Below are 27,023 nucleotides of genomic sequence, written 5' to 3'. Positions count from 1 at the left end.
GGCCCTGGAAAACAAAGGGGATCAGGATATCTTAAAACTGGGGTTGTTTTTTGACCCCTTCTTACTAATTGTTACTCTAAATGTGAGAGCACAGTGGTAGAGAGCTGTATCTTCTTTGGCTTTTACAGGTTTTTTTTCCTGACTGGTTTTGATTAATCATGAAAGCAAAGCACTGAGCCCTCAGACTTTGTCAGCCCACAAAGGCAGTCTACGTCAAAAAGAGCAGAAGCCCCAATTTGAACAGTATCCCATTTCCATGAAATTGTATTTCCAGTTGTTCAAGCTGGTTGTTTAATATGCAAGAACACACATAGGTAAAGCAAGTAGGTACAGAGCCTGTTCTGCAGTATAAAGGAGGCATTAGGTTTGTCTGTAAATGTTTGCATATCCAATCCATCTGGCTAAGTACTAGACCGTGCCTGGTTATTGTGCAGGGTGAGGGAAAAGGTGGGGAGGGGAAACAAGGAGCTCTGGAGCTAAAAGCCTTTTCCCTCACACTCCAAAGATACTAGATTATATACAAGGCAAAGAGAAGGCAGTGTTTAGTTTTCCCAGTACCTCTTAGCACAGCAGATTTTGGAATAAAATTTTCCATCTTACATATGACTATGCATTCTGGCCAAAATCCAGCAAGTCAGTTACATGTGAACTTCATTCTAAATACTTCTATAGTTATATTGGCTAACTAACATATAGGTTTAACTTTCTGATGAAACAATAATACAGTCTTTATTGTGACTGGGAAGGTAATTCCTTCTTCCAACATGTGAGTGTTTACAGGAAAAGAGATAGACAATCAGATCACACAGTATGAGATTTGGAATCAGCCGTGATTTGAGTTCAAATCACGTGTTAGACATTGTGTCTATGTTTTTGGGTTGTTTTTGGTCAAAGCCTTTTGCAAACATCTGCTCTCTCTAGCTGTCTGTGAGTTCCTTCTCATAGAGAATTTCAAGTTTGATGGTGGTTCTGTAGGATAAATGATAAGGAGAAACTCAAGTAGGAATTCTGTGTGCCTGGCTATCTTAGCCTATCCCTAGAAAGGTGAGCCCAGTTCAGCAGAAGCCTTGTTTGTTAGAGGTGCCACTCCAAGCCACCAACTGAACCAACAGGCAAAGGCAAGAAGATACTTATGCCCCAGTGCTGGCCCCCACAAATAATACATTTTTACTCATGCAGCCTGGTTCTCTTCATCCATGTTCTCCAACTAGAAGCTTCTCTATGTTTTTAGTTGTATATATACCCTCTAAATTTTCCTTTTTTAATCTCATACAGTAATTACAGCCCAGTTCCAGTCTGGCTTCACTAACAGTAAAGATATTTTATGGCTTTCAAGCTGGGATTTTATACTGTCATCAATTCTAGCAAATAGTGCCATTTCATTAGATCAAAACTTTACCAGAGGATTCTTAGCCAGGAAAGATTATACTCACTTCCACACCATGATTTTCTGCTTTAGATATGGTGAAAATATAGATGAAAACCTCTCTTGACTCTTACCTGGAAGCATTTTTATCATCCTGAAGATGCATTTTTGTCATTCCACCAGTCAAGTTGCTCTTTCATGGCCAAATCTAATTAAACAGGCACACAAATATACATATATTCAGATGTAAAGTTTCACTTTTCAAAGAACAAAGGAAAAAAAATCTTAAAAAAGTATTAGGAAAAACCACACTGAGGGTGAATTTGATTTAATATACAAGCTATTTTTATCAACTTTATGATCTACTATTAAGTAATATTGGTGTGCTGTATGAATTTGTGAATTTTTAGTGGGCTCTGGAAATAGTAGAATTACCTATTTTGTAAATAAGCTTTGCCATATTCTTGTTTATATTGCACACTAGAAATGCCCTATAAAGTCTTGATAATACTGGATTTTCTGTGCAGTAAAATGATATATTTTCTTCCAGGTGGTGCAGTGATGCTTTTGGTTTATGAATACGTTTATGCGTGGCTGCAGGACACAGTTCATCACAAGTAGCACTTCTGAAAAATGTACTCTTTAAAATCACATGCATTCTAAAATACACTATAATAAAGCAAAAGTGATTGTTATCCCTTATAGTGTTGAATACTCTGAGACTGCTCTGATGTTAATACAGATCCAAACAAATATGCTCTCTAGATCCTGATCCAAGAAAACGTTTAAGTACATGCATTTCTGCAAGTGCATAATTAAATATCATTTCACATTTGTAATTGTTTTGCTGGACCAAGAGAAAATATAAAGCAGACATAAGACAGTGAGTTTTTCAAGGACAAACTGAAATTTCTTTCACACAGAATCATTCCATGTAATCATATACTTTTTAAAAAATTTCAGCTGAAATGGCAAAATAAAAACTTTCAGGGTATTTTAAAGGAAAAAGTAGAATAATCCTAGGGGGGCAGATACTAAGCTAATGTAAACTGACAGCTCCATTGACTCCACATTAAGAAAATTATCCATACTCTGCAACCCTTCAGTCAGTCTTGGGTCCAGTTTCAATTCAGCCCAGTATGGTTTCAGCATTCATGGAAGACCTTTTCAAGTTCTTGGGAGAAAAGGACAGCACAAGGAGCCACAACCTTAAAAACATGCATTCTGCTAAATATCCCACTTGTTCTTAGCCATATATATTATATAAATCTAATTCAGATTGTAGAGGATACTGAAAGAAATTCACATACATCAAGTTACATAAAAAAGTAAACCAATATGGGATTCATAGAAGAAATGAGTAAATAAATTAACAGGAAAAAGTAATTTTACACATATGAGATTTTCCTGCAAATTTTTTATCCACTTTGATATATTACCCCAAAAGAGCTGTCCTGTGATAAAAATGCTCAGTGCACCTTGACTGCCCCTTTAGCCTTTCATTTCCACCATGGAATGGTGAACCAAAGTTGTAGGCTGATAGACAGCACATCTGCAGTTGTAATTGGCTAGTCATACACCTCCAAGAAATGAGCCTTTCTGTAGATAAAAAAAAAGTTGCTCTGTAGCTAACATTTAATATAAATGCACTTTAAATATAAATATTCCAGGGATGTACTTGTGTTCTTACTAGCTGTTCTAACTCCATGAAATACAGTAAATTCTGCTAAGCTGACTGTAGACACAGTTCCTGTTTGTGCAGTTGTGCCATTCTACATTTTCTTTTGTAAAACTCTTTAAATAATTTAAAATCATGCATTATTCTGTTATAAAAATGCCTCCATTATCTATCTTGATTTGTTCTCAAATGAGAATATATTTTGCAATTGCTGAAAGTTTCAGTAGCTGCCCATACTACATTCACTCTGTTAACATTAAGGTCCTTCCTCTGAAGGAGGTATGAATGTTTTCCTTAGCAATCCTAAAGAAGTATCTTTCTGCATTGTTATTTGAAAATGGCATTTCACGTGTGAAGTCTCTTTTTCACAAGTATTTTTGATGCATTGGAAAAGCAAAAAATAGAAAAAAATAAAACTTTAAAAAAAAAAATGAAAATCTAAAAATAGAAATCTATTTTCAGCACTTTCAAGGATGCCTGTATTAACATGCTCAATAAGCCTTTCTTTTATCTGAATTTGGCAATGGTGACTTTTCATACCTATGCTATTTAATAGCTAAAATCAATAAAATTAGCTCTGTTAAAGTTTATGGCTTTAAGGCAAGTGTTCCTCGTTGCATTTTATTGTCAGTACTTGGCCAAAGAGAAGAGACTACTAAGATAATTTCAAAAACTAAAGCAAAGTACTTTATAATTTGTCTTTTATTAATTTAGAGCATTCAAAATATAAAAATAAAATGCTTTTAACATACTGTATATACATATATAGCCTTTGGTTTTACATCCTTTCCAACATGATTTTTTATGTTAGTAGCTCAGCCTAATCTTGGATAAAAGGAGAAACAATCAAAAACAGAAAACAGCATGGTATGGGAAAACAAACCTATGAATTTGCCAGCACAGTGCCCCATTACTCCTTGTGTAGTGTGGGCTGAAATTCAGATTTACACCAAAGATCTTCTGTACTGGGACCTTGCAAACACAGTTCAGTTGAAGGGAGGATTATTGGGTTTCACTGATTTCTTTGGAAGCATTTAACACTCTGGGAATGAAGTGTAGACTTTTCCGATTAAAGAATTTTAAAAATTTAATTCTGCACCCACATCTACTGAATATATCACAAGTGGATCTGTTAATCTCAGTGGATTCATTCCAGATTTATACCCTTGTACTTGACAGCAGCAGTAAACCCTTATTTATTATTTTTAGGAAACAATTCCCTTTTTCTTTTTCTTTTAATGTAAAATGGCTTTGAGCTGTGTGGTTAGTAAGTGAACATGTTGCACTTTTCAATTTACCCATGAGTATAAGCAGTGAAATAGTCCTTGGGCAAAGGAGTGCTCTACATCACAGGTTTACATTTTAGAAAGAAATCTGTGAAACTTCACACCAAAAAAATCCATCACAGGCAGTTCACCAAGAGCCAAGGGGAGGCACTTTTGCTCACTCTGAGCAACACTGTGCACACAGCCCTGCTGAATTCCCTCCCATTCAGGGGCAAGGTATCATGCACAGCAGGCAGATGCACGGAGAGCTGTACCTAAACAAACACAAAACAAAAATGGTTTATGATGGTGTGTCCCATGGGAGGAATCATTCACATCATGTCCTGTCCTTGTTTAATAAATTATCCTGATTCAGCTGAAGATAATGAAAATAACTGGTAGAAGCTAAGGATCTGTCTCTCTGTCTCCCAAAATACTCTAATTCCTCATTGGAGTGTCAGGAAAGACAACTTCTATTCCAGAAATGACCTCATGTTACTCAAGAAAATTTGGAAAATTTTTAACACAGGCACACTATACTACAGGCTTGCGAAGTCTTGAAGCTCAAAATGCTGTGCTTTGAAAAGTTTGTCTTCCTTATTTTTTTGTTTTCTTTTCCCTTTGGTGCCCCTTGTTTGAGTTCTGTGGAAGACAATAGGTAGGCTCACTCAATTCCCTAATCCAGTAGAACAACTAAGTTGAAAACTAAAATCCTCTTGCCAACTTAATCACTTATCTACTTGATCTTTTTCTTATCTTTTTTTTCCCCATATTACCTTTAGTGAACAACTTGTCTAGTATTAAAGTGATTTATTTTTCGTGGTGTTAAGGCTCATCTTATTTCAGATATAACAGCATAAAGGCAGAATAACATCCATCACGTCACTAGCAGTGTGGCAGAGTGGAAATGAATTTGTGTGTGCTTTGCCTTTAGTGGTTTCAAAGAAACATTCTTGAAAAAGTGTTCTACTTTTTCAAGGGTTTCAGCATCTCATAAAAGCTAAACAGCTGTTGAATACCTTTGAGGTTGAAGAACATGAATCACATCCAAGATCAGATCTTTGTTTCCTTGGGCCAAAATACAATATCTGTTTTACAATATCTGTGTTCTTTACAGAAATGCAGTTCTGTTAGCTATTTTTTAGTGCAAGAAGCAAAGGTGGCAGCAGCCAGCAGAGTCCATCCATATTTCAGTGGACATGCTGTACATGACATAAATACTGGTTACTTAGACTGTTATGAAAATTCACTCACAGCTATCTTGGTGATGAAAGTTGGAAATCCACAAAAAGGTAACTATATTTTAAGAGGGAACTGTATTTTACTTTCCCACTGAATCAGTGTTTAATATGGGATGCAGATAGAAAAATATATGAAGAATCGTGTTTTCTTCTTTGCTTTAACAATGTCTACAGTAATTTAAGTTATTGAAAACACTTTTTAAAATACACAATATATTAATAGTCTATGATGGATATGAAGTGTCACACCAGGCTTTTTTTTTTCCAACATTCATATTCTGAACATACCTACAGCATGGGAAAAGCATAATAATAGTCAGAACTTTATTATTGCCCAAGGAAAACAGGTAAATTTTCAAAAATCATAATGTTAGCTCTCTTGGGATTAAAGTTTAAAGCAAAATAACTGGCACGGAGTACTTGCCACTGCATACAGAAATGTAGAAAGGAAATTTGCTAATATTAAATAATATCTCTGTTTGTAGCACCACCACCAGTATATCTATAAGGGGGAAAAATGCTTCAGAACAACAATGTAAACTTTATCAAGAGCCATACTTTACATTCATTAAAGCAGGAATTAAAGACAAGGTCCTCTTTAAAGATTACAACATAATCTGGACATAAGTGAGCAGAGAATGATGGTACAATTCTGTTTCTCAGTGGGGTTTTTGTCTGATAGGGCTTTTTAATCATCTCTGCACAGGTTGCACACTAACAGCAGACTAACAGCACACTAACAGAAACCTCTACAGTTTTCCATTTTGTTCAGGTATTTTCCATCCATTTCTGTTTGTACACTTCATATTAATGTGGTGTTTCTGGGAGGCTGGGTATAGCTGTAGAGAGTCACTTAGCTGGATTTCTGTCTTTGACTCTTCTGCCAAAGAGATAACTATTTTATAAGATGCTGAAGCCTCCACTGTAGACACAAAAACATGACAAAAAACCCCTACCTAAACCACATCACCTATCACCCCACCATGCAAAGACATAGAAAATAACTAGAAATCATCTTCTTAACTTAAAAAAAAAAAAAAAAAAAAAGAAAAAGAAAAAAAAGGTAAGAAATGTACTGAAAGGTGAAAACAAATGCTGTCGAAAGCCTCTATTTACAAATGGATAAAATCACAAAGATCTTACTACTGCCTGACAATGGCAACATGCCAAAAGAATCTGAAAGCCACCTATTGCCTTCATTCTATATTTGATTACCAAAACCCAATAAAACAACAGCAAAGGACCTCTTAATAACAGTGGATTGTATAATCTCATCAATTAAAGGGTTGTTCTCTAGGCAATGGCAAACACTTCCCATTCAGCCATCTTTGCTGATTCAAGGCATTGCAGAATTTTCCGTGGTGATTTTTCTTTATTGATTTTTGCACAAATCTTAGTAACAATTGCACATTTAGAAAGTTTGTGATGATTAAGAATAAATACGTGTGGTTTGACCAGGAGAGAGTGGAACAAGGCTCCACGAGCCCTTTGAGGGACACAAAAAGTCTTTAAGAGCGCGACACCATGCTTCTCTCAGTTTCTGGTGTCGTCTGCAGCTCTTTCAATCCCAAAAGCCTCAAGGGAGACAAGTCATGAGGAGGAATACCATGTCTGGCTGGCATGAGGAGAGCAGCCCTGGAGCCAGCGAGCTCGTGGTGCTCCTGGGCCGCTGGACATCAGAGCGCGGAGGCCGTGACGGAGTGTCCGCCGTCCCTGGCTGTCTGCACGCCCTTGAAGGCCAGCGAGGCGGGGATGTCACAGCCGTGCGGGGACAGCGCGCTGCCCCCCGCGTGCTGCCAGCCGTGGCCGGCCATGTAGCCGGAGGGAGCGGCGCTGTACGGCATGTACGGGGACACCTGGGCTGGCGTGGCGTAGGGAGGCATGGCCGGCGCCGACACGAAGCTGCTGACGGCTGGGAGGCCATTGGGTGCCTGCAAGGAGAGCGAAGGGAAAAGGATTTCTGAGAGAGTAAGACACATTGGGTCTGGCATAACATGAGCTGCCCTTACATGCTGCTGGGACTTTGCACCAAAATTAGGGCCAGCAGAGACACCAAGAGAGAAATCCATGACCATTCCCATGAATTTCAGAGGCTCATGACCCCTTCTGCTTTGCTTTAAAGACCAGTGACCCCACTGTGATCAGTGCTTCACCCCTGTCCCAGACAGGGACCACCAGCAGATATTTAACAGATATTTAGGAAGCACACAGCAAGAGCGGGGCAGGAACTGCAAAGCCCACTGTACACCTTCGACCTTCCTGCTGCTCATGGGCTGCTAAAAGCCCACGGCTGCATCTAATCATTACACTGGAGAGCTACTGGAGGGATTTGTAATGAGTCTCTCCCTTCTCTCTCACTGAACACCTTAATGCACTTGGCAATGATTTCCACAGGCTGGAGTAGAACTGCAGCATTCACCTACCTTTCCCAAATTCCGCACAGGGTGTTGGTCACTGCCACAAGCCCGTTAGGTAGTGCTGGGTGTGCAGTGACCACAGCCATCCCAGCAGCAGAGACAGACCCTGCCCTGTGCCTCACCTCCCCTGGCCCCAAAGGAGCTGCCATGGGCAGGTGCAGACACAAATCTGAAAGCAACACTCCCCGGAGTGAAGAGGCAACAGCGGCTGGGGGAGCTGGAACATCTCGAACTCTTTGGTAACTGTTTGTTCAGAGCATGAGTCAGAACTATAGTAGTATTGATGTCGTCTTTCAAAAATTTGTTTTCTAGATACTTGGGGTAAAAAATTTGCAAATGTTCTTTGCTCATAGCTCCTCCTGGTTTCAAAAGGGTTTCTGTGCACAAAACAATTGCAGGGCTGGGTCCTTCCCTGCAAGCTATTTTCCTAGGTCCTTCTGTAGGCTGGAGAGAAGGGTTTCTATTTAAATAGAGAAGGGAGAGTCCTTCAGTCAGCAGTGGTATGATTTCACAATTAATGACTCCTTATTTAACTAAAAAGTGTTTGGTAGTTTATTTCACACCCATAAATGTTTCTTCAGCACAGCAGGTACAAACCAAGATCATTTATCTTGCTTAAGTTTCAATTAGTAGAGTGTTAGTTTTAGGATTTGGGGTAGAATTTTTTCTCAAAAATGTTTCCTATCTGGATATGAAAGAAGAGTATTGATTCAGAAAGTCCTGTAGCATCATCACACAGTATAAATGGACCCAATCTGAATGGTGCCGAGTAAAGAAATCAAACAGACTTTTGTTTCTGCTAAAACTTCACATGATGTTAACATTTCACTTGTTCAATTTCTGCCTGGATTGCACCTGCCTGATTTCCAGTATTTGCCTTCATAAAGGGCACTGGCCTCTTTTCAGGCTCATGAGTTTCCTATCCCTGTAGCTCACAGTTCCACTGTCTAGACTATCTTCTCATTGTCATTTGGGAAACAAAGCAGTAATTCTGCTGGACTCAGTCAATATAAACCTGTACAGAAATCTAAAGCAGCAGGAGACAGCAATGGGATCCTGGCCACAAGCTTCCAATTGAAATATTAATTAGTACAAACATACAGCTGCAGCAGCAATATATTTGTCATTCAAAATCCATAAATACTTTATTGAAGCTGAACTTGCCTTATTCTTTTAAAAATGCAAATATGTTATCTGACCAGTACTCATATTACATACCCCCTACTGTGACTCAAAATTACACTTTAGCCTCAGCTTTTAATATCAATATTTGCAACAATACTAATTAATACAAACCTGCAAATAATTGAACTGCAGATCAGTACAGTTCTTGAATCGTGTGGAAAATTATTTCATTGAATTTACTGGAAATAAGAAGTGCAGCTCTAAAAAGCTGCTTTTCCAATGTCTAGCAGTGTTCAAGCCCATGTCCTGGTCTCCTGCATCTCCTACAGACAAGGCCACCAGGGGTTCCTCAGCAACCATAAGCAGATGACTTTGCATGATCTGAGGCAAATCTGAGCTCCTGACCACCTGACATTAATGCAGATATTGTTGATAAATATTTTATCCACAGGCTTGCTGATATATATTTGACCCAATCACACATATGTTCTGTGGCCTTATGGCACAAAGGCTTTGGACTATAATTCATGGAGAAGCCCAGGTTTCCTATTGAATCCTACTGTAGGTGCCACTTGGGTGGTTGTTGGTAAAACAGATGGAAATTGACCCAAGAGGCACTAGTTTCTGTATTTTCTTTAATTTAAAAGAATAGCTATATAGATTTATATGCACACGCACACTCACTCTTATTCAAAATACAGCTGTGAAAACTGTTGTTTTTAGAGTCTGTTCTGAATGTCAGAAAGATCTTGCCCCATCTACTGAGGGCAGGATGTGGAGACAGTTGTGTAGGGACCACCAGCTGCAACCTGTCAGAGGCCACCAATGCTGTCTGTCATCACTGAACTGGTGAATCACTCTTATTTTTGTTGCACTGCTACAAAGCTGTACCACTCAAACCCATGATTCTGTGGATGCCACAGATGCCCTCAGCCAGGCAGGCAGCACTGGGATGGGTAGGAACTGGCCCAGCACAGATTGCAATTCTGCCTCAGGGGAGTTTGAGCCATACCCACAAAGCAGTCAGAGGCTTCCTCTGACCTGAATTAAAAGATGAGAGGATGGAAAAAATCTCATTCTGTAAGATTTAAAACTACTCAAAAATAAATCATAAAAAAAAAACCAACATAGAAAAAATGACCAAACAAAACAAACTAACCAAAAAAACCTAATTTTCATCTCTGATTTTTATCTGTGAAAGACTTGATCTAATAGTCCTGACACGAGAGTTTTTAGTTCTAAACAGCCTTAGATACAAAGTGTAGGTTATCAGAAGGGTTGAATCTTGTCTGTCAATCTGGCACTTTTTACAAACATGACATTCACTTAAAATAAATGGAGGGGATTAAGTTCCATGACCCTGTATATACTGGATGAATAATTCATCCTGCAGTATTTCAATCAGAGGAAATGAAGACCAAAATCTAAACATTCGTAATTAGGAGTGCAAGAACCCCACAGTGTTTATGGATTTTTAAAACCCTAAGAATTTGTTTTAAGTGCAGAGGTTCTTGAACCTGGTTTTTAAGTTTTATAAATATTTTTTTTCTTAATTTGAACCATCGTTTTTCAAGGGAAATCTAATTTTTTAAAGCAAACAAACAAACATGTAGTTGTAGCTGAACAAGAACCTCTGCTGTGTAAGAGATAAGGGCTCCTGTTTGTAAGTGCCTACTTTCTGGCTTCTACAAAGATCAGAGAGAAACTTTTGCTCTCAATTGCTGCCTCTATCAATGTTTCGAGACAACCAATAGCATAAATATTTCCAAATTTTGGAAATGCATTTGAAACCTAGAACACATGACCTCCCACCAACTCACAAATTCATTTAAAGACACCAGCAAAACAAGAGAAATTGGGTCAGGACCACAAGTTGGTCTGGTGCCTTTCTGCCAAGTTGCTGCTGATACCTGCCAGCGACAGTAAGAGGAATATTGAGGTGGGAAATCAAAACCAGGGTGGGCATAAAGCCTTGCTTTAGGTCACACAAAATAGTACTGCTGAAACAAGCAGATTGCACATATTTTCACCAGTAAAGGAGTTGGTTGAGTAGTTTTAACAGATGGAATATTTAGTTTTGGTCACTTTAGATACAATGCTAACTACAGACTACTTTTTATGTCATTGTTTTCAGTGTGTTTGTGATTTGCCACACAGAGGGAGTGGGTGGATGAAAAGCAAGTCTAGAAAGCAAGCTAATGTGAGAATATCACTGGAATAAGTAATTCCCATTAGTTGCTTGGAATCCTAAAAGTTGGAACAATTCTTCCCCAAACCAGAGGCAACCACCACACACCTCGATATCTGTTTTGAAGGTTGTGCTTGTACAATGTGTTGTAGAGCTTCAGCCCCCTCTCTCCTTCACAGTAAGAAAACACAAGGGTACAAACTTTCTGGACAAATTTCGCAGTCAATTTTTTTTTTACTATTTTGTTTCATAGCCTTCCCTGCTTTTGCTTCTCTGACTTTTACTTGCTAGATATGTGTTCTCTCAGTATCAAAATCAGACCATTCCTATGTTATCTTCCCATGTTGCTTCTAAACATTTCAGAAAATTACCCAGAATTTTAACATTCAAAATCACAGACCTGTATTTATGTTAGCTATCATTAATGACAATAAAGGATCTAATTTCACTTTTTTGTGAATACAAACTAGCAGATTTGATGCTACAGATGGATGCCACCTCAATTTTATAGTCAAACTCCAAAGTGAGTGTCCAAAAGAATGTGAATTATTTTTCTTATTGCTATTATTTATAATTATTTAAATTATTTGGCCATTGTAATGTATTGCACGGACTAAGAATGCAGGCTTTGTAGAAGTATTCTCAATTACTATTAAAAAATATTTCTGGAGAAACAGCATAACCTTCAAGTCTGAGTTTCCTAATTGAGAGCCTGAATGAGCTGGGACAGTGACTCAGCCCAAAATCCCCTGCTGCAGTCATCAGAAGTTCAGTCTGTGTCATGGCTTAAGGGACACACCTCTGGTGAATCAGGTTGCTGGTTTTGTTTACATCTCTCAGTTCTGACCCTAACTTGGATGGAATGAATCCTTCCTGTCCTTGCATCAGCAAGCTCAGTGCATTGCCTTGATCCTGCAGCACAGCCCTTCCCCTAGAGCAGCTGAAACCAGCCAGCAGAGGTACCAGGGAGCAGCTACTGGGGCAAGTAATGAGGCAGGTAGTGGGGCAGGTAGTGGGGCAGGTACAGGATCAGGTACTGGAGCAGGGCTGCCCAGCACAGAGGATGCTGGCAGCAGCTTTCTCTGCAGGGACACACACACACACTGACACCCTCTCGCTGCTGGTTTTCAAAATGAAAACCTTCAAACATTTTCTAGAAATGATGAATCTTTTCCAAATGGCCTGAAAACACAGTCACAAAGAAGCTATTGCAGAAGTAGTTCTTCCCACATCAAGAAAAAGTATAGCAAGGAGCAAAATATCTAGTCCTTCCATCAGAAGAACAAATCAGCACAAAAATCCAAAGGATATCTCATTTCTAGTGACATGCACATAATCAGTTAAAACCAACTATGACAACAAGACAAGGAGCAATCAAGCACAAACTGCAAACATTAAGGAAGCAAACATGCTAAATCTCCCTTTATAATTTGAGGTTAAATATGATTTATAAATCAAGCCAACATATGGGATCTCAAGGCAAGTTTTTCCAAGTAAAACAGGAGCAGTAGGCCAGTAATAGAAGTATAATTTAGGAAAATGGCATTACTATATGGTCTAAGTAATAAAAATTGACAATTTTTTAGGTTTTAAAATTTTGTAGAAATTGTAGATACTAAATTAGAGCTAAATTCTGAAGCTGCAATTCACTGCTACAGCATTAACAGGAATAATGATGTGATAGCACAAATACTCATTCAGATCAGCGTTCCACTAAAATTAAGTCACAGGTAAGCCACAGTTACCTAAAGAAGAAGGCTTACAAAAGTGAACACTGAGTAAATTTTCCCAGTTTATGATAATGATTCTTATTAAAAATATTTTTAAGAAAAAAAATGAGATAAAATTGCTACGGTGTATCTGAATAACCTAGCCAGAGTTAACCCTGCAAATCACGGTTTGGTTTTTGTAGTGCTAGGAAATATTCTTGCAAATATATTTTCATATTCAGCTAAATATCCATATTCTTAGATGAATTAACTTATTTTATTGAACATATTCCTGATTTGATTTGCTGTTAATTTTACTGCAATCAGCAGAGAATAAGACTGAAAAATTAGCATTAAATTAAACATTAAATAACTTTGACATGCAAAAAAATCTTAAAGAGGCAATGTTTTGCACATAGGATATTAATTTGTTATAATATTATAAAATATAATATTTACCTTTATTTTCAAGAAAGAGTGAACGGTGATAATACATTTGAATTGGGAAGTTTTTAAAAATAACCCATGGGTAAGGAGCTTAGAGCTGTTCTATTGCTCAGCTGAACTGAGTCGATTTCCAGAAAACTGTGATTTGAAAAAGGATGAGACCTTCCAAGAATGGAGAATTACACTATTTCTTTTTCACTGTAAGTTGTGCAAAGCAATTCTGGCATTCTAGTTGAAGCCACAATTAAAACAGACTAATTCACATCACTCTAACATTTCAAACATAGTTAGCTACTCGATCCTATACATTATCTCTTAAAAATATAATATTTTCTTTACAGCTATTTCTCCCATTATTAAATTCAATGCACAACAATGTACTGCATAAAAAATCACACTACTGCCTTCTAAAATAAAGTACAGTCCTTTCATAATGAGCAGATCCCGTTCCCCGTGTTTAATGTGCTTTTTTATTAACTTAAAGTTGTTTCCTTTCCTTACAGCCATACCCAGCTGCAGTGAATAACACAGAAATCAGATAATATCAATTGAGTGTTTCAACTATAGTTGGGACATGCATCAAGATCACTCTAAATTATATTTTCTTATCCAGTTTTAAATCTCAGCCTCTTCAGGGAAATAAAATCCCAGTTTTGGAAATAGTAATAGTAACTTGAATTTACACACCATCACCAATCCTTTCCTGAAGGAGCCAGGGGCATTTTAAGTCTTTTCCAAAGCAAACTGCAGCAGAAACAAAAAAAAAGGGGAAAAAAAAAAAGGCGGGGGGGAGAGGGGGAGAAGGAAAAAGAAAAGAAAAAAACACAGAGGAAAGAGAGTTAGGAGAAAAAGGCATGGTGGATAAAAGAAAGATAGAGGTTGCTGTAAAACCTAAGCACATTCTGAGGGAAAAGCAGGGAGCAAGGGTTTCCAGTGCTTCTCCAGAAGAGCGATGGGTTTAGACATCTTTCACAGCACGGTGAGGTCTGCCACAGCACACCAAGCACACACTAACATCCACCTAAATTTCTCTACATGCAGATTATAGTTCAAGCTCTGCACTGTCATTGAATGGCTGCTTCTCTTTTATACTCCAGTTAAGAAGGATAATATAAATCAAAGCCACTGCCTTTCCAATGAAGACACTGGGGCTGGGGGAACATTCTACCACTAAACAAACTTCACAACCAGACTATGACAAACTGGGGTGAACACAAATCCTGGTTGTTGTAAGCACAAAGCCTGGTTCTGATGACAAAAACACAACTTAAGTCTTCCCTAGACAGATATACTGGACTTTTGAGGACAATAGGAAAGGACAGAATAAAAAACCCCATGTCATATAAGCAAACTCCTTTGAGTTGGAATTAACAACAGATTCCCATAGTTTTAGAACAGATTTGCACAATAATTCCCCCTTGGTATTTTGGCAAAATCTGGAATTGGGCAGGGCACACATGGACACTAAACAACCAAATACACTGGAAGAAATAAACATTTGTTCTTTTCTATGCTGTTGGTTAATACCATAATGTATTACTGAAAAGTTCTATGAAAAATGCCTTCTTAATATTATATACTTAGCAATATATTGTCATTTCAATATGCTGTTATCTAAATGAAGCTGAGAGATGAGGCTTATGGACACAAACACTTCAAAGGGATTCTTGATGTCTAGAAGCTAGGCAAATATGGGGTCAAACTGGTAAAGTCCCCACCTTGTTCTCTTCAGGGGGAGCCAAAACAGCAGTCTCCTATGTCTCAAATCTCTGATGCTGCAGAGGCAGTTACTGGAAAGCTGCTACACTAGGGAGGGTGAATCCACCACCCAGCAGTTGCTGAATGCCTGTGGTTGTCATGACTAGGTGTGTAGGCAATTCCTAAAAGCTGATAAATTGCCACAATTCAAACACACTATGCAGTCTTTACATACTTCCCAATCTACTACAAGAACCAAGACTGAACAGGTCAAATCACACCTAATACCCCTGCTCCTGGCACTCTGCTCCCTGGCTGTGATAGGTATCTCCCATCACTCCCACTCTACAGTCCCTGGTCCTGTTTGTCGTGTTTGTCCTGGTGGGTTGGGGTCCTTCGAGCAGAAGGTGCTTAGAGTGCAGTTTGAGTGTCATCATGGTACCATTCACTCACCTCTCTGACTTTCTTTATTAGTTTCATCCGGGTGGAGTGCCCTGAAGCCATGTGGGTTGGTGGACAGGGCACTGTGTTTTGGCCGTGGAAGCAGGTGGCCAGTAAGAGGCAGGTCTCACAAATGGGGTTCGAATTGGGTGCCATCCAGATCACCTGGGAAGGAATCGGGTGCATGTAGTGGGATCAGCTCATCCCCCTCACCCACAACATGCAATGACAAGGATGCCTACACCCTGAGCAGGCTTAGTGGCAATGCTTTGATAGCAGGCCTGGTCTGGAGATCCTAGTGGGAGTGACACAGAACCAGACAGTCTGCAAGCCAAAGTCTGAACCCCTGCACCAGTCTCTGCTAACAATGCTGCTGGATACGATGGCAAGAAAGCAAATTAACACCTCTCCTTCAGAGCTTCACCCCCCTCTCCTGCCTAGGTATGACTGAGGAGCACTAGGTCTGGACCTTGCCATTGATGGATTTTGCACAGATCCAACTGCCTGGATCCTGTGTTATAATATAAGATGCCAAATAAGTAATTTGCTAATTATTTTTTTCAGTACTCTGTGTGTGTAGGAGGATCTTATAATTCGCCATAATATTCAAGGCTACATTTTAATGCTCTCCCCAAAGAAGTTACCCTGTGCTGTGGGTTCTAAGCTATGCATGGCCATTGAATACATAGTTCATTGTTCATCTACAAATGAAAGATCAGGAACTAAATATTTACATTACCTACATTTTCTGTGTAAGTAATTGTCCAGAATTGCACCTACAGTTGCAATCACTTGCCCTAAAATGCAGCCTTGCCCTTATGTACTTGCAGCACACAGAGCTCATAGCTCCCAGCCAGAATGCAGCCGAGGGACAGGGAGTGATGTCCCAGCAATGCTGAAAACTCAAGCCCCTAAACAGCTGAGGAAGTTCAGCTGAGACAGACCTAGGGTAGTTACTGCTTAGGGGTTTGGCCATGTGTCAGAGGAAGACTTCACTCGAACTCTGCTCACAAACCCCTCTGAATTAGGAGGGGGGTTTCTGCAGCTCCAGGAGGTTTGGGATGAGGCTCCAAACAAGTGTACCATTTTCAGGAGTGAGCTTGCTCTTAGACCCCCCCCCCCAGTTACAAGCTTTTTCCTATTAATGAGTATCAGCTCCCTTTGGCAATATGCACATCTGCTTCCTGCAATGCGCACAGAAAGTTATTCCGAAAAGAAATTATTTCCAAGCTATTTGCCTCTCAGCAAACCATGCAGACATATGTCAGGTCCTCTTCATTCTCATACATGTGTAAATAAAGACCACAATTTTTTCCCCTTTGAAAATCTGTTATGTTAGTCCAGCAAGTCACAAGCATCAGATGTCTGAGATCTGCATTTTAAATATAATACATGTTTTATTAAATGTTTTGATTTTGAATGCAGGTTACAAAGGTGTTCATATTTTAGTCATTTCAGCTATTTTTCTTAATGCAGTAGTCAGTACAAACTGTGCAATGCAAAAGAAAATACTCAGAATATTCATCCTTTGTAACAATAGCATAATTATCTGTAGAAGCACCTGAACACCACACAGAATGCACCTCTCTGCATAAATAATGCAATATAACAAAACTCTGTTTGAAATGTGTGCAACAAAAAACTGTCAAGCTCTTGGAAAAATATATTTTCAGTTTCTCTGATTCATAGCCACCCTGTTTGAAAGCAATATGACAAATCTGTGAGTGTGATACACCAGGGAAATTATGCAATTGCTTGCGTATAAATGACAACCTGGGACATCAGGTAATTAAACCTGAATAGAAACTTGACAAGGCATCTTTTGGTTTCCTGTGGAATGCTTTGTACAGAATCACAGCCAGGCTGAGCTTTCAACTACCAAAACCCAAATATGAACAACATTGCAAACAAAAGCCTCAGGAAATACATAATACATAAAATTAAAAATGTTCTACCTCCAGAGGTTCAGTTTCATGTTAAACTAGTGTGACTGCATATTGTCAAGGCAAAAATGTAAAGACTTCCTGCCTTTTTTGTGGGTGAATTCCCACTAATGTGTGGGACAAGAGCTGAAATGTAGCCATTGGAACTGATTGGAGAGGTCAGCCTTGGTTGCTGCCCAACAAGTCTGGGATGTCAATAAGAGTTTTGCCTACAAAAAGCCTACAGTATTCCATGTCTTAAAACAAATGTATATAATTTAAAAGACGTGATCAAATAAATGTATTGTAAAAGTACACAAGACCTTGTTCTTTGGTCTTCATTTTTATGAATCCAGAGGATTTCTTGAGAAGCAAAATGTTATCTTCCACGACTAAGGCTGGGGAGCAAGTCTTTCACTTGCTTTGTAGTTATTGAGCTATTTGCAGGCAAAGGAAAGGTGAACTTTGGATATTGGTGATGCTTAAATACAGAGATGATACTCATTGGAAAATGCAGAATTACCTATCACACAAAATGCATTGTTAACCTGCTTCAGAGCACATTTCTTCTGCTCCTGTGGTGAAATTGGGAAGTCCAAGTTAACCATCCACACTTGATTCCTGCCTCTTGTAGACACCTCTGGTTTTGATAATACAGGCATAAAACTGGAATATCACAGAACAATGACTTAATTCTCTGGGGGAATTCTGATATCTGCCTCCCTAAGACCCTTAAAAACTTTTGTAATGAGTTTTGCCTGAAAGAGATAAGGAAATAGCATTTACCCCAAAGTACAAAGACAGAGCCTATTTCACTGTAGTCTCTGGCATATTAAGTATTCCTGAGACTTCCCCCTTTTCCCACCATTCAAGATACCCTCCTGCTAGATTCACAAATGAACCAACATTCTCTCATGTTCCCTGCTCATCTCTTTCCACCCAAAACATTAAACATTACAATAGACCACGGATCCCACGATGTCAGAGAATTTTGTAAGTCTTTACTGTCACAGACTTTCACTCCAGACTCACTGCACTTTCAGCAAAAAGGCAGTAAGTTGGTGCTATGTGCAGCAGGAATTTAGTTCATAAAATTCACACTGTCTGGAATAAATATTTTGGCAAAAGAAATGTGGCAAAAACTGCAAATAATCATATTTTCCCATTCTTATTTAGCATGATTTTTAAAAACACATTCAAAATTAGCAACGTAGTGAACTTGGGACAGACAAAGCAATTAATGCATGTTCAAATTAATTCTCTGGATAACAGTTCTGAATACTATATGAATAGACAGGTCTATGTGTTGGAACTTTCCAAAGCCAAATTCTGTTTACCTATATTATTACAGGGGAGAAGCAGGGAAGAACCTCCTCTATATTTTATTCGAGAGTGGAGTTCCTAATAAGGGTTTTCTGCCCTTTGAAACTCTCTGGACAGCTTATTTGGACAAATTAATTCCATTTTATTAATAGTAATTTTTTTCAAATTTTGAGTAGTATGTATGCTTAAATAACATTTATCAGGTGACCTTTCAGGTTGAACAAAACTTTAAAGTAAAACTGGTATTGACAATAGAATAGTGATTTATTATGAAGACGAACGCATAAATATTGAAGGTAAAATAAGAAAAAGAAAAGGTAAAGAATATTTTCCAAACCAGCACCGGAATTTATAAATTGAAATCTCAATATTATTATAAATTGAAATTTATAAAACACTCTTCCTCAACATGTCTGTTGAAGTAAATGAGATCCATCAGAGGCCATGGTTTATAGCCTATGGACAAGATCCTGTGAATATTTCAGCAGGATTGTGTGCACAAGGCCCATCCTGGAACCTAACACAATGAAGCCACAGTACAGCTGCTCTTACAGAATAGTGACAAGCTATATCTATTATTTTTTAGCAAGACTTTTGCTGCTTTTTTCTAGTCTTTACAGAAAATTATAGAAGTAGTAACGCTAAATCTAACTCTAACCATACAATCATGGCTTACACTGTAGCGCACATTATTTGTGATACGAAATGAACATAATAATAATGGAATAATAGAAAAACAAAACAAATAGGACAGCATTGAGGGTGGGTATTGTTTAAAAGGCAATATATGTAATGAAGTAGCTGCTTGCTCTCGGGATCTACAGTAGTTCCTGCTCTGCCTCCTCGTTGCAGGTATTCCCGCACTTTGTGCTCTGCATCTTGAACGTGAAAGACTCTGATTCAGCTACTCTCACCATCAAACACGAGTTACAAAAGTCTGCTCTACATGGATCTAAAACCAGACATAGAACTCAGAAAATATGTCCAAAACTTCTGTCTTTGAACGGGACAAATGCTAAACAGCGATTGTGGGTTTTCTTCGACTTAGTTCTAAGTACAACAAATGCGCGACCGGGAAGTCAGTGCGTCTGAGAGACCTCTGATGCTTTTGAAATGTTTCCATCACACGGAAAAAATGTTTTCAAAACCTGTGCTTTCCCAATGAGTAACAGTTGAGCCTTTTATAGCTTTTTCTCCTGGCATGGGACTTGATTAGCAAGTACAAAGATTTAGACAGAGATTTATTAAGTAACAGTTATATTGTGTTGTAATTAAAACGTAGGAAATTCGCCGTCTACTTAAGCGTTTAAAAATGCTTAATGTAGGAAGCAATTACACCTCATTTTCAAATTATTCCCCTGACTACAGAGCACGCTGCGGACGGAGTAGAGCGCGGCTGGACGGGCGGGGGCGGCGGCGGGACGAGCCCGCTGGCCCGGCCGGGGCGGGGGGCGGTGGCGGCGGGTCCCGAGCGCCCGCTGGGCGGGGGCAGCCCCGGACGGGATGCGATCGCTGCCGCCCCGGCCCGGGATGAGATCCCTGCCGCCCCGCCGGCAGCACGGCGGGATGGGGCCGGGGCAGAGAGCGGAGAGAGGAGCGCAGTGAGCCGGGGTTTTTACCGCCCGTCTTTGTAAACCAAAACCGAGGGAAGTCCGGCACCAGCTCCAAACCAAAGACGGTAGCCCGAAAATGAGCTCAGGAGCCCTGTGCATCACCGCCCGTACCCCCCCTCTCTTTTTACCTGGCTGTACTTGGCCTCCTGCTCAAGGGAGTTCTTCTCCAACCCGTTCACGGCATGCTGGGCCGGCGGGTGGAAGCTGTTTCGGCTCAAGCTGCTCCATTCCTCCACCTTGGGGCTGGGGTAAGGCGAAGTGTCATTCACTGCTGGAAAGCAAAGGAGCGGGAGAGAGGGAGTTAGAGGCAGAGGTTGGGATCCGGAGATGGAGGTGGCTTTGCTTCGGGATGGAGACGTCTCCCTCTCCCCATGGGAGGCAGTCTATGGGGCAGAGTTATGGGGAAGCCGGTCCCTCTCCCGCCACACCTCGCTGAAGCTCCTGGAAGCTCCTTGAGAGGGTGATTCGTGGACAGAAGGGAGTCGGCTCCCTCCATGAAACCTGTCACAGAGAGAGCCCAGGGCTGGCTGGCTCGCTCGTCCCCGCAGTGGCGGGACGGAGCCGCCGGCCGGCACTTGTCCCCCAGTCTCCTATGGGTGTCTCCTATGGGTGTGTGTTTGTGAGTCCGAGAAGAAACGATACACCGTGTTACAGACCTGATACGCCTGTAGGAACTGGGCTCCAAACACTTTTTGGGAGAAAAAGGAAACGAAACACAAAAGTAAATAAATATTTTTTATTTAATGGAGAAATAAAAGGAGGAAGATAAAAAAGCGAGGAGGAAAAGAGATAACAATCCTATTATTTACACGCCTATCAGCCGCGCCATGGGCATAGCGGGATCTTTCGCAGGAGGACAAACTCCTCGAGTGGCCAAATTCCCGCAGCGGGGAGCCCGGGGAGGCGCAGGGGGAGCCCTGCCCCGAGCCCAGCCGCATCGGAGCCGCCGTGGGAGGGGGCTTTGCTGCGACACCACCGCGCTGGGGAAAGGCACAGTCTGAAGTTGTCTTAAGAAATTGAGCTCCCTCCGTGAGCGCCCTTTTCTGCTGATCTCACACTTTCCCATGAATAGGGGCTTCCTTTCCGTGTCAGCAAGGTCAGTTTACCCTATAAATCAAGGGCGAACAGCCCCCATCTGCAGCACTGGCCACTCCGCAGCCCCGACCCTCTGACGGGAAGGGGAGGGGGGAGATTTCACACTGCAGAAAGATGTGTGCCGCTGCGGGGGCTGAGGGAGACGGGGCAGATTCCGAGACACCCGGCAGCACCATCCGAGGCCTGCCTGCCAATGTGGTGTTAATAAAGGAGGAACTAGCAAAAAAAAAAAAAAAAAAATAAAGACAACAAAACAAAACCGAAAACAAAACAAAACAAACAAAAATACCCCACTGCATTTTCCATGTGATTATAATGTTCTCATTCTTTTTAATGTTCATTGCCTGCACTACCTCTAGATTGCCTCAGAAATGATGGCCAGGCATGTGTTTGTTAAAGTCGACTCAGAAACAAGCACGTTTGTTTGTGTGAGGACTAGGATAAAGTTTATATCGTGAAGGGCAAAGAAGAACAAACAATTTTTTGCATGCATGCATATAAATAAAACATACTTGTGAGTGCGTATATGTTGTTTGAAAAAAAGATCACCTTTCTGATGAAATAAGAAGAAAATTATTCTGCAATGCCTAAAGGATCATTTTGCATTTGAAATGCTGCTAGGACTGGATTGTTACTGTTTAAAAGGCAGTGAAAACGGAGATCACAGCTTCCACGTATCCACTAATACTGAGAGAAGAATGGGACGCAGCGATAGCTGTAGGCAAAGGTTATTTCGGGCTGTTGTTTTCAGTGTCACTTTGAGTAACGCTTTCACTGTTAGCTCACTGGCAGAGACCAAAATGGAAAAAATGTCCCTTGCTAGCGAGCGGCCGGGAGAGGCGACGCAGTTTCCAGGCGCAGAAACACAAAGAATGTGAAAGGGATAAAAGAAGCAAAATTTGGGCCTTTAGTTTTCCTAGACCACCGCTTCGGAGGAAAATACAGCATCGGAATGAAAGCAATTAGGTGACATTTGAACTTCCTGCCGAAGCAAATTTGGCCTGATTGCGAAAACTACAGAAAATTGACTTCTCAATAACGCCAAGGCAGCGCTGTGACCGGAGTGCGGCAGCGAGCCTCGGTCGGGACCGGGACCGGGACCGGGACCGAGCGCGTCCTGGTGCCGCCGCCCCCCGGGCTGCTCCCGCCGGCCAGGATCGCCACTGCCCGGGCCAGAGAGGCGGAGGTGACGGCCGATGTTTGCTGGGGCGCCTGCAGCCCACCCAGGCCCTGCGGTCTGCCCACGTTCCGAGACGCATCCTCCAGCAAGCACAGTTCCCGGCCGCTGCTGGGGAAAACGCGAGGAGTTTCCCGAATCAAACAACGAAACCACCTTCTGAGCCTCGGAGAGGAAAGAACCCCGGAGCAGGAGAGCGAACCCCTCCGGCCCTGTTTGGCTGCCTTTGTAGCCCCGACTCCCCCCATTTCTCACCTTGGTCTGTGATGGAGCGGATCCCCAGGATGTCCGTCACCGAGTGAGAGGACGGCCACGTCCTGGGCATGGCCATGGTGCTGGGGATCGCCGGCACCCCGGGAGGGGTGGACACCTTGGCTCCCGCAGCAGCGATGGGGCTGGGGTAGGGGTAGATGTGGTTGTAGGGCAGAGCAGGCTGTGGGGGCGGCTGGTGCTGCTTGTAAGACTCGTAGTGACTCTGCTGAGACAGGTTCCCGATTTTGTTCCGGAGGATGCGGCTGATGGAGCTGACCGACGGCACGTTGTACTTGTCACACACGCCATCGGCCAGCAGGCGATCCCGGATCTCCCAGGCGAAGATGCCCGGATCCCTTTGTTTGTAGGTCCGGATATGTTTTACCACCGTGGGAGTGGTGACCCGAGGCTTGCTGCCGCCGATAGCCCCCGGTAGGATGGAGCCGGTCTCGTTGTAGCGAGCCAGGATTTTGCTGACACAGCCGTGGGAAACGCGGAGCTGCCGGCTGATGTCACACGGCCTGATACCCAGTTGCGCCAGTTCCACAATCCGCAGCCTGATGGCATTGGGCAGGGGTCTCCCGTTGACAAACACCCCTCCGAGCTGGTTCACTTCCCCGAAGGCAGGTTCTGCAAGCAAATGCACAAACACAGCCGTCGGACACGGCGAACGGCACAGAAGGGGGCGTCTGAGCAGTTCCTCATCACAGACAGATGTCACAGACAGGGACCCCCCCCCCGCCCCTGGTCACTCCACGCACGTTTCTTTATAATTGCGGGATGCCCCCGAGACTGAATGAAGGAAGGGGGAGGGAGGAAGAGAAATGAGAGGTTAAAAAAAAAAAAAAAAAAGAGACAGAGAGAGAGAAAGAAAGAAAAGACAGACAGAAAGAAAATCAGTGGCAACAAATGTCGGAGTTCTCCGGACTATGCATCAAGCATATTCCCAAAAATAAGCACATTCCAGAGATGAAAAATGAGATCGCCCCAACAGACAAGTCAGCTTTATTGCCACAGGAAAAAGGAACGCGAAGAAAACAAAAAGAAAAGAAAAACATCTTCTAAGACGTGGGGGAGGGGGAGGAAGGAAAAGTAGTTGAGGAAATTCTTTTACATCTTGGGAGAGACGAGGGCAGCGCGGTGCTTCTGAGTCGGGACTAACTTTTTAAAGACTGTTCCTGGTGCTGTTAGCGCCTTTCGCTTAACAGCAGGATTACACTGGGCAGTAAAACAAGCGTGTTAAAATGTTAACTGCTACGATCGGTGTCAGGAATAATATACAACGTGTCACGGGCTCCAGCCATCCGCTCGGCTGCGGTCCTGCCTCGCACTCGCCTAATAACACTAATAACAAGCCGACTAGTCATTAGCTCTCTCTCTCTCCCCTGCTCATGACCCTCAACATGTTCTTACAACTTGTAGGAACACGAGCAAAGTCAATAAGGGAGCCGCGGCGGTGGCAGATGAGTGCGCACGGGTGCTCCCCCTCTCTTGACAGCACTTGAACCCTCCTGCGGCTCCCGACCACTTACCCATTCCTCTGAGCGGGGCACCTCCAGGCCGGCCCTAAATCCCAGCGGATCCCTATGCCCGGGAACCGACTCCCGGCCTCCTGCGCTCCCGGCCGCACTGGCCCCGAGCCTCTCTGATCTCCACTAAGGAGAGAACAGTAGCGTGAGGAAGAAAAGAACTACAAGGAAATCTACATCCCGACGAGAGAGCCTTGACTTCTGCATTTCAACCTCAGGACAGCGTGGGCAGGGCCGGGCTGGGCCGGGCCCGTGGCCCACCGCCCCCCCGAGCCCGCCCCTGGGGCGGCCCCAGGGCCCAGCCGCCCTGCCAGTGGCCAGGGGAGATGACGGACAGCGCGGCGGCGGCGGCCCTTCCGCTCCGCTCCGCACCTGGGCGGCCGCGGGACGGCGGCTCCGCACCTGCGGCGGTGAGTGGCGCGGGAAGTCGGGCCGTGCTGAGCGGGGCTGGCGCCGTGCAGGGCACGGCTGGGCCGGCGGGGACCGGGGCATGGGCAGGCAGCTCCGCGGGGCCGGGGCACGGCTCGGCGGGTAACGCAGCGCCGCCCTTTCTGGCCCTTTTCCCGGACTAAGCAGCCGGAGAGGGGCTTCGAGCCCGGCAGAGCGGTTCCCCCTTTCCCGAATGAAGCAGAGCAATGTCTTGGCACACGCACTGTTTCGCCGCGTTGAGTTTGCGGATGCGGGGGAGAAGTTCTTCGCGGGTTTGATCGTCTTGTTATAATAAAGCACCTTTTCGCTAACGAATGATTCGTGGGCGGTGTACGAGAAGACCGTGAACGATGAGAGTTGAGTCATTTTTGGTGAAAATCACCAACCGGTCAGGAAACGAGCTGCATTTTCCCTTGCCTTGGGAGGAGACCTTGGGAGGAGACGGGACGGGTCTTGCAGCGCCCGGCACCGGGATGCTGTGCTCTCCGGCCACCCCAGACCGGCCCCGGTTTTGTTTCCATCCCCACACTAATATTGCACCGCGCTTAACCATAAAATGTCAGTGCCTCGCAGCTGACTTCAGCTTTATAAAAGGAGCTAATACATATTAGCAATCAAAAGAAAAACCGACAAAGCTGGTAGGAATTGAAGAATGTGTGGGTCACGGCGTGTATGAGAAAGAATTGTTTGGTTTGGCGGTGTACGGATCCTAAGCTGATCTTTTGTGTGTGCGTCTTACGCCCTGCATTACACCACGTTCCGCACAGAGATGAGGGACTCTCAGCTCCAGCTAAGGATTTGTCTTGTCGTGGGTTTTTTCGGTTTGGCTTGGAGTTTTTTCTGTATTATTCTCTTGAGGTCCTTCTTTGTCGTTTATTGCTCTTTTTTTTTTTTTTTTTTTTTTTTTTTTATTCAAGAGAGCCTCAAAGGTACAGACTCCGTAAATTAGATAAAACGTGATAAGAAGTAAGGCGGTGATCCTACTGCACGAAATATCACCAAGTTAAACACAAAATTTATGTCGCTGGTGTGTATAAACATTGTCTAGATATTATTTAAATTGAAATGTAAGATATTTTTAAGGAAAAAAAAAGAGCGAGATCTCAGAGCATATTACAATGAACATTCCTAACTGAAGAAATAAGATGTTTCAGGACATGTCTCAGAAATTAGCTGCATGTTGTAAAGGTTTTGTGGTGAAAAGAAGGTAATCATGGCTCTTTTGCAGCTACCTCTATTTGATCGGAATATCGGCGGATAGTTCTGTTTTTTCCACAAGAGTTTAAAAAGAAGCAAACAAACAAACAAACAAAAAAAAAAAAAAAAGAAAAAAAAAAGAAACTAAAAGCAAACAAAAAAACCCTAACAAAACCAAAACACCACAACAGCAACTTTCCTATGGTAGTTTTGTGGCTACTTCAAAAATGCGAGTTGCTGTTTCAGAATATCGCACCTGTAAATTGTGGTTCTTCTTCAACCTGGATAGAATTACCCTTGGCAAGGGGAGCACACCCGCGCAAATGCCACTGTCCAAAAGTGCTGGCATTTTGCGCAGGCAATACTAGCAAGCGTTTACTGAAGCCAGCAAACTTTCTGTGTTGTGAGCTGACCTTCTTTGGCTATTTTTAAGGCAGAAGACATTGAGCTAGTGGGACCCGGATCCAGCCTTAATTAAGTTATTTATGTAATTAAACAACGAAAGGGAGTGTGAGTCCGTAAAACTTCCTATCCGCTTTAATGGGGTATTTCTTGTTGAAGCGGAGTTTCTAGTCGGGATCCCCGACAAGGCTCCCTGCTCCACATCGTGTCTCCCTAGCCCGACGGGGCCTGGGCTGCTCGCCGCCCCGGCCGCCCTGATCAGCGCTCACTCCCGTTGCTTTGGCCCGGTTCAGTGGCGTGTGGCCGGGGACCATCTCCGGGCGCACGGGTGGTGCGAGCCCGACCCCGCCGCTCCCTGACTCGCTCGGCGCCCCTAAAGCTCCCTCAGGGTTGGTGGGATGCTCGGGCGTGACCCTGCGCTGCTCTCCCACGCTGCTCGGGCAGCTTCTCTTCCCATCTGTGCCTGTTATGTTCACAGTTGGGTCCTTCTCTCCCCCCTCCGCCGTGTC

The 27,023-nt window shown here is 42.6% G+C and overlaps 2 protein-coding genes across 7 annotated transcripts in view; one reads left to right on the top strand and one right to left on the bottom strand.

Annotated features, from left to right (window-relative positions):
- SLC25A21 (solute carrier family 25 member 21) overlaps window positions 1-6,621 on the top strand; it is a 230,537-nt gene extending 223,916 nt beyond the window's left edge. Inside the window, exon 10 of the mRNA XM_079307683.1 lies at window positions 1,917-6,621. Coding sequence (XP_079163809.1) covers window positions 1,917-1,987 — 71 coding nt within the window. The 3' untranslated portion in view covers window positions 1,988-6,621. The remainder of the gene's footprint in view (window positions 1-1,916) is intronic.
- Window positions 3,729-24,708, bottom strand: PAX9 (paired box 9). Of its 6 annotated transcripts, none has more exons than XM_079307677.1 (5): window positions 24,490-24,708; window positions 22,961-23,587; window positions 20,562-20,704; window positions 15,588-15,740; window positions 3,729-7,481 (listed from the first exon to the last, which is right to left on the bottom strand). In XM_079307677.1, the coding sequence occupies exons 1-5, from the start codon at window positions 24,491-24,493 to the stop codon at window positions 7,227-7,229; spliced, it is 1,182 nt and encodes a 393-aa protein (XP_079163803.1). In that variant the 5' UTR covers window positions 24,494-24,708; the 3' UTR covers window positions 3,729-7,226. The 6 variants fall into 6 exon arrangements, with proteins under 6 accessions (XP_079163803.1, XP_079163804.1, XP_079163805.1 ...); XM_079307678.1 differs by having other exon boundaries at window positions 20,562-20,701; XM_079307679.1 differs by lacking the exon at window positions 15,588-15,740.
- Window positions 24,709-27,023: the final 2,315 nt, after the last annotated feature.

The sequence above is a fragment of the Erithacus rubecula genome (assembly GCF_903797595.1).
Source record: "Erithacus rubecula genome assembly, chromosome: 6".
Taxonomy (NCBI): Eukaryota; Metazoa; Chordata; class Aves; order Passeriformes; family Muscicapidae; genus Erithacus; species Erithacus rubecula.
Note: the sequence above shows the minus strand (reverse complement) of the source record. Positions and strands in the feature narration are given on the sequence as shown.